This window comes from Pholis gunnellus, assembly GCF_910591455.1.
Source record: "Pholis gunnellus genome assembly, chromosome: 5".
NCBI classification, from domain to species: Eukaryota; Metazoa; Chordata; class Actinopteri; order Perciformes; family Pholidae; genus Pholis; species Pholis gunnellus.
This window is the reverse complement of record NC_136531.1, coordinates 8,245,202-8,260,792: the sequence shown is the minus strand read 5'-3', so window position 1 is coordinate 8,260,792 and position 15,591 is coordinate 8,245,202. Positions and strand designations below refer to the sequence as shown.

The window sequence follows — 15,591 nt, the reverse complement described above, 5'->3', positions numbered from 1 at the left end:
ACGGATATAAAAAGGACATTTAAGCATTGAAACGATTAAGATGAAGATGGCAATGCCAGAGAGAATCCAGATTTAATGCACCATATTACAGATGTTATTAAAAACTAACAAGTTAGGTGCTTCAGCCACAAGAGGGAGCTCATTGATCGCTCTCCTGTCTGGATCTCTGAGCTGTCTCAAGGTTTCTGTTGCCTCTCGATTTAAAAAAAAAAAAAAAACATACATCATGTCAGCAATTTCATCTTCCGGCTGTGTGATTTTTCAGGCCTCACAAATTACCATAATTGCCAATATGGCAGTTGCTAATGGCACATAAAGTTTATTGAAAGGTTTATATCAAATTATATGCAGGACTGTTTTAGAGGAATATTTTGTTGAAATCACAATCTTCTTTATTTCCTAACCGGATCATTTCAATCAAACATTTAATAAGTTAATTAAGATGCATCATTTTTCACGAGGCAATTACCATTTTTTTTTTTTTTACATGCTATTCTCATTCAAACTTATAACCTGTTATAAAATATGACATTTATTTTCTGTAACTCGGGATTCATGAATGACAACTGATCCAACACACTGCCACAGAGAGCATTAATCGGAAAAGCTTTATTACTTTTATAACATAAATACAGAAGATAATGGTTGTTTGATGAAAACATTGTTCAGTATTTACAAAAATATCAACCTCTCAATCAATATTCAACGGACCATGAATCGCTGTGTGACATTACTCTGTCATGTAGTTCTTCTTTCATGAAGGCCACATTCGCCATGATTTGACTCTGTGTCTGTGACGTCTGGGTCTTGCGGGACAAATCATGAAGTCTTCTCTTGTAAAATTGCCCTCACCAGCACCGGGTCAGCTCGGCCTTTGGTCTCTTTCTGAACCAGGCCCATCAGCTTATTCAGAACCTTCTTGTTTCCGTTTCTGATGGCGTGAACCTACAGAGAGGCACCACAAACACAAGTCATCTAAAACATGCAAAAGAAAAAAAAAAAACATAATTACAAGTAAGAATTTGCATGTGAGCCCTCACCTCATCAGGGTGCGAGTCCACCACCTTCTGGCAGATGTTGTGCAGCTGTGTGGTGTCACTAACGAGACCCAAGTCCTGCTCCTGGATGATCTGAGAGGCCGTCTTACCCGATGACCTCCACATCTCCTGGAACACCTGAGAGAAGAGAAACCAGGATGAAGCAGGTGAAACCAGAACACAAACAAACACTAGCCTGTGTGTGTGTGTGTGTACAGTATTGAGTGACATATAGAAGGGGATAATTGCATGGTCTGTGCAGCTGACTGACCTGCTTGGCAACCGAAGAGGAGATGTGTCCACTTTCCTGGAGTTCCAGCAGCTCAGCCATGGCAGACGGAGAGATTGGGCTGAAATCAAATGAAGGGGTTGTGAAATTACAGCTTAATAGATGCAGTGAAGTATTGGTTATACAAAAAGGAGCGAGAGGAGTGGGAGAATCAGACTGAAAGGACGAAAGAGTCCCATCAACATTTGTGATTTGACTATAATGTGTTCGTCTTTCCAATGTCTTCTTGTTTATTCCCCAGGCTACCAGACAAACAGAACCAAGAAGCCTGTTAGAATATATTAAGTGGAGACACCGTTTCATTTGGTGTCCTGCAGACGAGGCAGTCCATCTCAGCATTAAACTATCAATTGTAATTTGATTTGAAAAACAAAAACAAAACAGTGAGAAGGCGGAAAATAGGCAGACAAGTACGATTACCACCATTATTGGTGTGACACAGTAAATCCACAATAACCAGTAAGCTGCCCGTCAACCTGAGTCCATTCTGACACTATGAACTATTAGCAAGCAAGCACGGGAATTAAAAAAAGTTTGGTAAATAAATAAATAAATGATCAGCATGTGAAATATAAAGCCAACTTCTGGTAATATTATATCTGTATTCATGTCTTTACAGAGCGTTAATGGAGGCCCGGTGAGATATTTCACAACTCTGTCAGTATGCTGTCACCAGCCTGCCAAAAATCATCCACTGGACAGGCAGCGAGTTTCCCTCATAGGCAGCCGTCGGCATCTATTCTGAGGGGAGACCCTGAAAGAGTGACTTGTCTCCGCTGGTGGAAGCGCCTTAATGACACGTCATGTCAGGTGAGTTTCACCTCTCTTGCTGCCCGACCAATATGCTTCACAATTGCTCCTTTAAACCATCCTACTCAAGGGTTTGTAGCCAGAGGGGTAAAAAAGGAGGTTGGGACACATTATACAGGACAGCCGACATAAAGAGATTTCTTATGGAGATACACGCATGCTCATGAAAACCTTTTATTCTTCACCCCAAATGCCAGTTAGCGTATGAAGCTGAGTTTCTCCGTTTCTTCCCCGCCTGCAGCTTTTGACAGTCCTGCCGGCCACTCTCTCTCTCTTTTTATTTTTTGTATCTCCTCCTTTCAACCAAAGAGAATGCAACATCATGCATAAATAAACACCAGCTTCTTTGTAGTTTACTCACACACAAACCGTCTGGGAATAGTAGATAAAGTAAAGCTCAAAGCGTCTGCGCTGACACCAACACGTAACTTGTTTCAATTTCATTTGCTTCAATTTCATTTGCTCAGTAATGACGTTATATTTCAAGAAATGATCAGAGAACAAAATTGCTTTTTCACAATGAAAAATGTCTATTTCAAGTTTAACAAGCTGAAGTGAGGTTTCCAAAGTCGTGATCTGGTGACTGACCTTCACAAATACAACACAGATGCATCCGACCCTCCTTTTCTTTCTTCTAGCTGCAGTCGCTACTAAACTGCCATTTTTAGAAAATGAAATGAGTTGAAATGAGTGGCTGATATCCAGCGTCTCAGTATGCCGTAAACAGAAACAGTGGGACACAACTGGTGCTATTTCTTTCATCGCCGGTGGCTAGAGAGGCAAGCGTGAAAGGTACTATGGCAACATCTTTGTATAGAAATATCAAAATAAGATTTTATTCAAGAGTGTTTTGGAACATTTAACAAATCCTACGTGTTCCAGCCAAAAGGCCTTCAGCGGGGAAAAGATCAAAACAACACCGTCTTCCAAAAAGTGATCATTTCACTAATGTAATTGGATTTGTCAAAACTGACGGGCTGTCAGACTGTCGCAGGGCTTTTCTCATTACAGACACAAAAAATTAGGGAATATCGGATGATTTATGTTGTATAGTATGCGGCGGTCTAATCTACATTTGTGAGCACTAAGAATTAAATAATCCTTGATGTCAATCAACCCACAGCAGTACATTGCAGAATGGTTAAAGACAGAATTATTTGATCAAACTAAGGTTGATATGCTGCCATTGTTCAGACATTGTAGCTTGACAATATAAAATAAATATATATATATATATATATTCTGTGCACTATACAGAACAGGACATATCTTTTTTCTGCCTTTCAACGCAGTGCAAACCTTACTGAGGAATAAAAAGGAGGCGGTTCTTTCTTATTGAGCCAAGAACAACTGGAGGTTTGTGTGTCAAGAGTAGCAACAACAAAATTAGATAGATTTTTTGCAAATGAAGAGAGTTTGCTCTTATGATTATTGTTGCCCTGCACAATTGCTTTCAGTTGATAGCCACTCATTCTTTCCCCCTCGCTTGGTAAACGGAATATCAATACGACTCTGGCTATCATTTTGATTCAGTACGATGCCAGCTACGGCTGCTGAGCATGTGAAAAGGTCAGATTATTTAAAACCATTGAAAAGAGCTCATTCATCGGCAAAGGTGCCACTAGACATGAAGCGTATCGTCGGCGAAGTCGCTCTCGCATCAGCTGCTTCATTCACAGTCGTGGTGCGGCTATCAGCTGGTTAATTACGTTGAATGATATCCATGCAGGTCCACGGCGTGGCCATCATTACCTGATACATCACACTATTGTGGTGCAGTCAGACTGGAGTTCGCTTCCCATTCATTTCTATGTGAATGTGGGGCGAGACAAATTTGCTTCCAGTTTGGAATTTATCCGCGTCCAATCAGATTGAACTCTGACAGAGGAAATTGCGAGGCCCGTTTTATTAGAAAGGATGCTGTGAAGCTGCAACGAGGACAGCGAGTGCAGTGATGTAAATGACAGTACCGTGCTGTATAGTTTCTGAGCTCTTGCAGTTCATGTTTACAACCCTTCCAGTGCTGTTTTCTATCCCTCCTGCCACTCCACATGGTCTGCCTGCAACTTCACTCTACCGATATGCACATGCCAACGTTGTTTGCTGCCAGAACTCCCGCCAACACCCAACACTCCTCCTTATGTGCTAGGTTTTTTTGGTGCTATTGATTTAACTGGTGTTATAGATCTAATGTTCACGTGTTTATCAAGGGGGGATTAGTTCTCCCCGCTGAGCCTTCCCTGCTAATGGGATTTTTTTGTGAGCTTGAGAGATTCTTTGTATAGCAAAATCTATCTGTATAAACATCTGCTATAAATGCTCGATTCCTTGAAGTGTCTCCGACTTAAGTTTAGTCATGAGTAAAAGGATATGGAGCTCAACTTCTGACACCAGGTGAACTAAATCATGTTTAGGGGAAATCAGTTTTTCACACACACACACACACACACACACACACAAGTTAAACCCTCGAAGCAGTGGCTTGAGACTCCTTAGAATTAAGAGAAGCCTGACAGACATTTGTGTGCCATCATTACAGACAGGGAGAGATGACAGGAAATGAGTCAGAAAGAGCCCCAGCTGGACCTGCTGAACTGTGAGCATTGTCAGGAAGTTCAGCGTATTAACTTTTCATCAGAGGAGGCCTTCGGGCTGAAAACTGTTCAGTAGTTCACGAGAAGAAAAACTAAAGTTTGAGTAAATTCAGAAAACAACATGTCTCATGACTTCCTGACTCAAGTTGAGAGCAGCTACTTCCCGTGTGCACCTTCTGTCACAGCTCCAAATCGGCAAAAAGGTACAAAGTGAGCCAGCCAATCACAAGAGGCTCAGAGGGGTCATGTGTCGGAGCCCAGACATCTATACCTGAGCATTGCCAGCATAATAGCTCTGCATTCATGAGCCAAGACAAACAATAAGCATTGTGTGAATATTGTAAAGGGACATGAAGGGCTGTGGGTGAACATCTCACCTCTGGCTCACACTCATGTCTTGCCGTTTGAGGTGACCCACCAGCTCATTTGTCACCCAGCCAATCACCTTCCTCGGCTCCTTCTTGGTCGCCTTCAGCACGGCCTCGAAGTACTCCACCAGCCCGTCCTCATTCTGCAACAACAGCGCCATGAAAATGCTTTCAGCGCTTCACATATTATATAATTAGGATCAGGTGAACCCAGCCAGAGTCCAGCAGCATGCAGCTGCCAAGCTGACTCTGCTTGGACTTGATCTGATGGTAATTAAAAGAAAGACGCAGGAAACAGATTTAGTGAGGGAATCAACTCTCCTCTCTTGCCCACTGATAAACTCACCACCAGAGTGAAGCCGTGTTCGGGCAGGATGCCGTACGTTTGCACCAGCCTGTCTCTTTTGACACTGGGTAGCTCTGGCAGCCCTGCCCTTATCTTCTGCACCACCACAGCCTGGCACGCATCAATGCCAGTGGGCAGCGATGCGTTATCCTCATACACAATCACAGGGGGCAGGTTGGGCTCTGGCATAAACCTGAAAAGAGGACAGGTGGAGAAAAAAAAAAGAAAAAAAGGGAGCGGGAGGGAGGATGCTTTATCACCAGTACAGATAAACTCAGAGAAGAAGAGGTTGGCTTCTGTTTAGATACTAATAGTCCTCTTGACACCACACTTGTCACATTTCACTTACTCCCCTTATCATTTGACTCCATCAGCCTTAAACCTGTCCATCTATCATTCCCCCTCCGAAACTCAGACTTACACATACGACTGAGGTTCAGGCCTTGTTTATTTCTCTCCATCTAGCTGCCACTCTGAGGCTCTCATCCTCTTTAAGTCCCCACTGAGAGCAAGATGATCTTCTGATATCATGAGTCCACGTCAATAAACACAAGCTCCCGGGACAAAAAAACGAGCAGAGAGATATATCACCTGTAGTCCTGGAGACCCTCTTTGTCCCTCATAGGAATGGTCTCCCTAGAGAAAAAGATGCAGACATTAAAATCATTAACCAGAGGAATTGTAGCAAAACAAAATCTGAGATACCTTTAGGAGCTCTACAAGACTGCTTAGAGGTCAAACAATTAGTTACATTTCAGTGACAGACTGTTGCGTTAAGGACCGGCCTCGCCTTGCTGCAGTCCAGCCAATAAAAAAAAAAAAAAAGAGACTGGCAACATATATGAGCGGGGATGTCTGCCAGTCAGCCTGGCTATCTCAAAGTCAGTGCAGTCAAATCTGCCGTCACCTTCACAGACCGCAACGAGAAGAAAGAGCCAATAACAGGCCATCACACATGCTATTTAACACGCTCCACCGCGTACCCCGTACATGTAAAAAGAGCCTCATGGGAAGAAGGCAGAGCACCAGAAGACGATCAAGGCCTCAGCCGTGTGCGCTCCGGCTCATTCTGCGAGCTCATAAGCCTGCGAGTAGCGCATAGCTCACAGATAACACGGGATGACGGCGGCATCCAAATGGCTCTATTCATCGTGATTACCATGATGGGTCCTCCTCAACAGAAGCTCAGGACTAATGATCCAGGCAGAGCTCACAGTCAGAGGGTGTTGTACCGGCTCAAGCTTGGCTTCGCGGCCTTGCTCTTTCATCCTCTTACCCTGATTTGGAATCATACGCCCGGGTCTCATTTTTCACCGTCCCCCCTCTCTGCAGGACTTCGATCTGTCTCTGGATCTCGTAGTCTGGTGATGTAGAAGAGAGCATGACCACGAATGCAGTTTATTCAATATAGCACCAATACACACAGATACGACGTTGTGGTAAATGACAAACATCTGCTGTGATACACTGGCACGTCTCAGGTCTCTGTCTGCTGCCACGCTATAACTGTGATAAACGATGTTTTTCTACATGACTTTTAAATGCCAACTTGGCAGCGGAGTAGATGTGATACAACTTTATTGATAAATAATTCAAGCAGCAGCACCACGGTATGTCAAACCATGCTTCTTAAAAAAAAACCTGCACGGAAAATGCGGACATTTTCTGGCTGTGGCTCTTTGTCAGCTTTTACAAGTGAAGCTCAATCACCAGTCCGTGAAGTTAGAGTTGACATAAAATCTATGCTTTTTTTTAAGTGAGCAGCTGCGTGAAGCCAATTCAGCATCACACGCTGCAATCGCACAGCTAATTGTTTGTGACTGGTTGTCAGTCCAAAAATAATGCTTCACAAGTTACTGTCAATATTAACTATGCTTCCTGTCTTAATGTCTCCTCATAAAAACAGCTATCTCGTTTTCTTTTCAACAAAAAACTAAATCTATCATTAAGTTTCAAAGTAATGTTGTACCTGACGGATACAAAGTCGCAGGACTGTGTGTTTGCATGCGTTTCTCTTTGGCTCCTTTGAATGTGTGTGTGCGTTTGTGTGTGTGTGTCTGACCAAGTTGTTGTCCTTTACTTCAGTAAAAGGAGCAATACTGTGACAATACTCCCAGTACAAGTCTTACATTGAAAATATTACTTTAGTGCAAGTACATAAAAGTAGTATTTGTAAATGATGCATTATAATGTATAACAAATACTCATAATGCAGAAATATGTGCCCTGAGAGTGTTCTCATATTATGTAATATGTAGCATTTCACTGTTTTAATTGGTCAAGGTAAAGCGTTGAATATATAATCTAATGTGTAGTAAGTAAGGAGTAAAACGTTGAATATTCCCCTCTGAATTGTAGTGGAGTAAAAACATAAAGTAGCATGAAACGGTAATACTCAAGTGAAGTACAAGTAACTTGCAGTTTCACAGGAAGTTATCTGCCAAACTATTTCTGGACTAGGACCAGTTGGCATGAAGACACCAGGAAGTCACTAGTCCAGGCCAAGAACTAGTCTGGTACATGATGCCCTTTAAATTGGCGAACTGTTATGTTTGAACAGACGAGACAACAGTGTGCTAATCAGTGAGCTTCAGAGGTGCTGGTGGGCGGATTTTGTTAACTTTGGACAGAGACAGGCTAGCTGTTTCCCCCCGGTTCCAGTCTTTGTGCTAAGCTAAGTTGGCTGGCTGTAGTTTCATATTTGTTGTTCAGACAGAGGAAACAATCTTCTCATCTAAAACAGTACAGAACTCGAGTAAATGTACTCGGTTACATCCAATCAATGACCTATTTTTTACCATTTACTACCCGATTGACTTCCACATAATTACCAAAATACTTAAAATCATTTCAGGGTGACACAGAATGAAAAAAGGTCTTTACTCTCAAAATCTGCGTGTGTGAAGTCATGCAGCCAGTTGAGACCCAATCACATGAAACAGTGTTCAAAGAGCCTCCCTAAATACCTGTCGCACCCTTAAAGCCAGCCTGCTTCCCTTCCTGTAACATTTTGAACGTACCTATAGCCCTGGCCAGGTATCGGACGCTGTTGATGTTCTTCACCTCTGTCCTGATGCCCAGAGGCTCACCTGGCTGGTGGACGGACACATTGGCATCTACTCTCAGCTGTCCCTCTGTGGAGAAAGACGGACGACATGCACGCTGAGCGGGAAATAAGTTTGGGTTGAGAAGTTTAGCAGCTCAGAAAAAAAGAGAAAGAGAGAGAGAGAGAGAGAGAGAGAGAGAGAGAGAGAGAGAGAGAGAGAGAGAGAGAGGCCGGCAGAGAGACAAAGAGAGTGATTTCCATACCAGACATGTTGGCTTGACAGGTGCCTAGGGCTTGCAGGATGAGCTGAAGCTCTCTGACAGCTGCAGCAGCCTCCTCCCCACAGCTCATGTCTGGCTCCATCACCAGCTCCATTAGACCTACACCTGTCACATGTGAAGACAGCTGTGTTTTACATCTCCAAGGTATCGGTCCCATGGAACTCTGGAACAAACCTCAGCAGTTACCGCTTTGTTGAGCAATTTAAATCTATAGAATAATGTCTGACTGAACAGACAGTTCTAAAATATGTATCTCACGCTCATGAAATATCATGAAAAGACCAAAAACCAACAATGCGTTAGTACGTTTCTCGAAGCTTTCCACACCAAACCTATTTGTAAAAAACAGACATAAATATACAGTACATTTTTTTAAGTATTTTTTGGGGCTCATTGTTGTTGTTTTTAATAGTGGACAACAATAAGGATCTATGGCACAGAGGAATAAGCTATATCAGGCTTTGGCTGCACAGCCAATACACATTAGTAGGATCCATTTATTGCTGCTTTGCATTACATTTTTTGACAATGAGAAAAACATAGAATACCCCGAGACGTATCCTTTAAATGCAGGGCACATACGAACACCATCTAACGTTACCCGCTCTGTTGAGGTCTATGAGTGTCTGGCTGCGGAGGTCATCGTGGAGACTCTTGCCGCTGTCCTGCTCCAGCTGAATCTGTTTGATGGTGACAGTTTTCCTGATAACCTGGCTCCTCTTCTTTCCTCCGAGGAGGCTGTAAGTCAACATGCCGTCTACTGCGATGGGCCGCCGTAGCTGCGTGATCTGGTATCCAGCCTGAAATTTGAAAATACACGAGTCTGTATAACATTCGGTCCTGTAAAGCTCTGGCCAGCAGGGTTGTGTGGTATTGGGTAATAGTACTGGAAATGTAAAATTACAATTCATAAAATAAAACAGTCTTTTGCTAATTGATATCCTTCTGGATACATTTAGGATTAAGCTTGGCGATATGACCTCAAATCTGAGGATTTACCCTTTTCAACTAAATCTATTTCCGTACTAATGTTGGCTTCTGCTCTGTATGTCCTCTGTTAATTAAATTCATGTTAACCGGTAATGTTACAACTGCAGCACGATGAAACACTTGGCTGTACTTTTGCTGTTTCCAGTGTAAAGACGTGTACTGGAAGTAGCAATACGAGTACATTTGGGTCCGTAAAAGATACATAATGTGAATGAATGGAATGAGTAACCGAAATATCATTTTTCAATAGGAAATTGCGGATGTATTACTATTTCAGTGAGATACCAGTGATGTATGCTGCAGTGCTCGTCACGGGTCTATGTAGCGGTGAGCATGATTGGCTGAGCCGTCACTACAATGCTGCCACTTCACTCAAGGCTCCTACAAAACATAAATATGTCAGCCGCTCCTTTAGTCCTAAAATAATCAGCTGCCCCAAGTATTGATTCCCCACGTTACTATGGCAACCCCATCACAGGAACTTCACATTCATCATACTTATGCTGAAGAGAGTGAGGACGTGGGAGAGGAGATTTGGGGGGGGGGGGCTGTTCGTGACTGGCTCTCTGTACAATATGCCCTGATCAACACAATCAATCAGCTGCTCCTGTTAAAGTAGGCGGGAGAGGAAAAAGACACACGATTGGGGGTTTTTCTTCTTCAATTCCCGTTCTTCTTGGTGGATTTAATAATTTTTTTGTGAATACTGTTGCAGCTTATCAGAAATCCCCCGTTTCTTACTTGATCTTTTGTCTGTATCTGCAGGGTGAAGCTCATGCTTGCTATACTGTACATTCGGGAGCATCTGTATAAGTGATCTGCATTCCCTGCATAATAAATCAACGGCTGTTGCCACATAATGAAGGGTGAGGTAGGTCCGTTGCTAATAAGATCCTGGTAGCCACATTGAGTTTTCCCAATTACACTCTAGGCTCTTGTTTTTTTACTCTGTATCTTGTGTGCACTGTCCACTTTGCTGCTGCGATCCTGTAAATTTCCCCACTGCGGGACTAATAAAGGATTATCTTATCTTATCTAATGAGCAGTGATGCTCCAAACACTCCCTGTGACTCCTGACTCCTCACCCTTTTTCACATAATGTACATAGAACACACACACACACACACACGCACGCACGCACGCACACACACACACACACCTCAGCTGCCTACGGGGGTCTCAGACATTCATAGCTCCCATTAAACACATGTCAAAGCTACGATAGCCATGTCTGTTTATTTGTAAGCTTAATATCTCAAGGAAATTGTAATTGTTTGCTGTTGATGGTCGTTTAGTGTGGAGAGCTGCTGAGGCATGTTATTAAAAGGCTGTTAAAAACATTATATTTGTGCCTTGCCTGCCATTCCAGCTGAAGGAAGGAGAGCTGGTTGGACAGCAGCATTAATCATTTAATGAGCAACGGTGGTGATTTACAAAATGCAATCAGGGATTTCTCGTGGAACATATCAATAATGTACAACGCAATTTACAAATGTATTTTTCAAGGGTGGGATCATTTCTCCCTCGATCCTGCTACTAGTTTGATTTTATGAGCATTGATTACACTCAAACTCGAGGTCGAATGTGAGAGTTCTCCCATCATCTGCATAATTCAAACCACTCGGACTTCAGTTTATCAAGCCGTTTCACGCAACATCACTCTTTTTGTGCAGCTGGACTAATGCAAACTGAATGAAGAATTCAAAACAAGGCAACAGCAGCTAGTGTGCACACAGTGAATCTACAGCTAGGTTCAGGCTCAACCAGCCGGCATGAGTTGTTTGGGATATCTCACAGAAAAATAAAAATTGCAATCGGGTATTATCCTCCCTGCTGTGTGTGTCAACTGTTCAGAGTTATTCCAAAGGAGGTGATGCAATCTTGGGCAAACACACAACAGAGCAAGAGGAACCCAACAGTAATCCCTCAGCTTCTGGGAGGATTTTGCTGGAATTTGCGAGATGCATGGACTCTCTGGGGAGATAATGTATCCCGAGCATTGTGATTAAAATATGTACTGCTGCAACCGTGTGATAACCAGTGAAGTCTGTGAAATATTAAATGGGGACAAAACTCAATCTATCGAGATCGACAGAAAAGCTGTTGTGCTCCATTAAGCCTTGTCAGTCGAATTCTCACAATACAGTCAAGTTAGCTCAGGAAATAGAGCAGAAACTAATCAGAAATATCAATAATATCCATAAGTTATATCAGTGCTATAAAGTACTAGAAGCAGTGCTATAAAAAATACCAGCTGACACTCAAAGTCAATGTATTGCCTGCTACTTCATGTGGGCACAGTATTCTCATTTAAAGCCACGTCTTTGGGCAATTTCTATGAAATACTAATTAAGGAACTCTTTCACTTAAGTTCTCCATTGCCCTCCTCATCACCTTGCCCAAAGCAGCGTTAGCATAATATCCGAGCAGGGAAGGACCGACTTGGAACACTCAAAATGTCAAATTCTCCAACAGCTTTCTTCTGAGAATCTCTCGATTTATTAGAAAAGCTCTCTGTGGGGCGAGTTCCTGTGACATTTTGTCTTTTCCATCTAAGCTTTAAAATGTCACTCATAATAGAAGTAAAATTACCCCTGGGCTCTGAGGGGCAGTGGAACTTTGCCATGCGAGCCCTCCATTACAGAGAGCAAAGTGAACGTCACATGGGCAAATGTTAAATGGAAATATTGATGTTAAGAGTATTTTTAGTACCTCCTCTACCTTACCAGACTGCTATTTGGCTCATATGGCATGTTGTTGGATATTTACATATTAACCACATTCCCATGCCATGACCATGGGACTGATATGTCGTTCCTCAAGTATCATGTTGGTAAACACGTTCTACCTCTTTGATTTTTTTTAAAAGCAGTACAATTAGGAGAATTTAGAGCACGATTAAATCTTCTTTTTTTTCCCACTTGGAGGCAGCCGAAACACTGATGTGTCATCACCCTTTCAGTTAATTTGGCCTATTTGTTAGCAAACAGCTGCTTATTCATCCAGCAGTTACGGAGCAACATTAGCATTCATTTAGAGTCATGTTTTTATATGAAATACGAGTCGAATATTCACTCTCTTTTAGCTCTGGTTTTGGTCTCCACCAGGTAGTGTGCAGTGGTTTTTTTTGCATCTTTAATCACTGAAAACAGTTGTCTGCTGTGGCCGAAAATGACACCATGAGAGCTGTGGGAGTGAACCAAAATGTAACGTGAGCGATGGCAAGAAATGTTGCTGAAACTCACTATAAAGCTCCATAAAGCCGAGTGGAGCTGCATCGGTTCATCACAACGAGCAACCTCTTTATTTTAACATAAATATGTGGATTATAGCTGCTTTGAAGCTGTACATATGTGTAATATTACAACATGGGGAGTTTCAATATAGAATGAGATCACCACCATTATCAAATACCAGCGCCTTCACTAATAAAATACCAGGTATCCAAGTGAAGTCCATTATGGGTAACTACTGAAGATCGGAGTCGTCTTAAGCTTACAAATATTTTCCTTTTACTTAACTATTTACTTGTCGTGCTCAGACAGTTCATAATCAAAAATACCACACTCAGAAATGTTCAGTTTAACAACACTACCTTGGATTTTTAAGATTTAAATAATGATTAAAATTACGTGAATAAAAGAAAGCAATCTCCAAATGATCAGCAAAGACGTGGAGCAGGAAATGACCTGTGGAAAATGTACAAATAGAAGTGCACTGAAGGAAATGAGCTGGTTAGTGAAAAAACACTGGCCATTTTCTTTAACAGCTTTCGGTGTCATTCGTCTGTACGTGTGGCAAATAGCTTTTTCGCTGCTTCAGCAAGACTTGCTCACTATTTCAATTAGAGCTCGTGGCCGGGAGAGTGCGGTGGGAAAGCCGTGATGGAGAAGTTGGAGGGAGATGAGGACAGCTTACATCAAAGCTAAACCAATGATGCAGCATGGCGTGCCGGACTATAGTGTCTTCACACTGCCGTTTGTCAGATAAAGTACCCCACTAACGTCTGTGCTAACACCCCTTAAATCCTAGGTGTAGCACGGAAAGAAACGGCTGAGGACAGGGAGTGAAGGACTCACAGGGAGGTCGGCGTAGAAGTAGTGTTTCCTGTCAAAAAGTGATTTCTTGTTTATGGTGCAGTTGAGAGCCAATCCTGTCATCACTGCTGCCTCGACACATCGTTTGTTCAGGACCTGGGGACACACATTGCCCGATGAGCCGACAAGAAAGGGATCAAAACAACAACAGGTAATCTTTGTCTGATTCCAGTTAAACAACACTTACGGGTAATGTGCCTGGTAAGGATGCATCAAAGGGAGACACCAGGGAGTTCGGAGGTGCTGAGAAGCCAACCGGCGAGCCGGAGAACAGCTTGGTTTTGGAGTTAATCTGGGCATGGACTTCCAAACCCACCACTCCAACCAGCTGCTGGGGAGCACTGAGAGAGAGAGAGATGTTTGAATACACTTCAAACTGAGGCTGTGTCCTGATTCCCAAACACAACATGACTCTAATTAGGTTGAGAGTATGTGACTGAACTAAGTAAACTGAAAAAAAAGGCAGCATGCGTACTAAAAAACGCTTGATTTTTTTTTAGTCTTCTTTTGATTACACTATTATCACACAATGCAGAAAGGAAACAGAGTAACAGCTGAAAAAAAGAGAAGAAAATGATTTTGTAAAGTGAAATCCGTTAACTTGACATCCAAAGGCAAATTGTTTTCCATTAGTGTGTCAATTTCTTGTTTACTAATTCCAAAAAGATTGGATATAGTAGGCCTACATAATGCATATAACTATTATGTAGTATGGAATTGGGACTCTGCAATTATTTAGTCTTGTGTCAAAGTTTGTTACCCCTTCAAATAATATTTTCAGTAGCCCTCTTTGGATGAGTTTACGATGTAATGTGGGTGAATGTGATTAGGCGTTGCAGAGAGGACTGCTTGGGTTTAGACTGGATTTGGAATTAAGCACCGCACTAACGTATAAACAAGTAAGCCGTCTTTTGTGGCTCTGAAGGGAGCGTCCTAGCAATTTCATCCGGGCCAATGCGATGTTCCTCCCCCTCTCTGTGCATGTGCTCAGAAGTCATGTACTGGAAAAACATGTCTCCTTTGTTTGCTGTGTGATTATCTGATTAAACACAAATTAATTTAGGAACAGGTTAAGCACCATTCAAGCACAGCATCACAGTCTTAAAACTAGAATTGGACCGGTTTTAATGCCAGTTCATAGTGTGCTCTAATGCATCTCTTACATGTCAACAAAGTTACATTCAATCATATTACTAAGCAGTGAACACTGCTTAGTACTGTCATATGCTCAACACATTTATTGTATTCATATTATTGATTCAACAAACTGGGGAGAGCTTGTAACAGGCAGGGGGTGAATAACAAAAAGATGCTACCCAGTTGCATTATGGGAAGTGTAGGATCCAGTGTTTTGGGAACTTGATATCGATAGTTCTATAACTAACTTTAAGGGACAATCTAAATCCGTGTGCAGCAATTGTTCGTGTCCAGGTCAGGGGCACAATGAACCAAAGTATTCCACTATAACAGCCTCACTTACCTTTTTGCTCTCAGCTGCAGTTGGCTGTCGCATCGCGAACTCGATGTGCTTATCCGTCTAATAACACACGCAGCCTTTGGATACAATACTGATATCTGTTTATTCATATTATGTAGCAGCTCACTTACTGCTACAGAGGAGGCAGCCATGTTGGAATGTCCCTGAGAACCTGGGAGTTGTAGTGTTTTAAACTGACAGTTTATGTGACAGCGTACTCCGCTGGGTTTCAGGTTAAAACTACAAAGCCCAGTCT

The 15,591-nt window shown here is 42.4% G+C and overlaps 1 protein-coding gene across 1 annotated transcript; it reads right to left on the bottom strand.

Annotated features, from left to right (window-relative positions):
* Positions 1 to 653: 653 nt before the first annotated feature.
* On the bottom strand, positions 654 to 15,487 carry gatb (glutamyl-tRNA(Gln) amidotransferase, subunit B; the record flags this gene model as incomplete). The annotated part of the gene is made up of 13 exons (XM_079158943.1): positions 654 to 945; positions 1,041 to 1,175; positions 1,309 to 1,387; positions 5,108 to 5,241; positions 5,445 to 5,637; positions 6,036 to 6,080; positions 6,721 to 6,805; positions 8,465 to 8,578; positions 8,754 to 8,876; positions 9,373 to 9,571; positions 13,841 to 13,954; positions 14,046 to 14,199; positions 15,339 to 15,487. 13 exons carry the CDS (start codon positions 15,485 to 15,487, stop codon positions 820 to 822), a joined length of 1,650 nt encoding a protein of 549 aa, XP_079015069.1. The 3' UTR covers positions 654 to 819.
* Between the last annotated feature and the right edge of the window lie 104 nt (positions 15,488 to 15,591).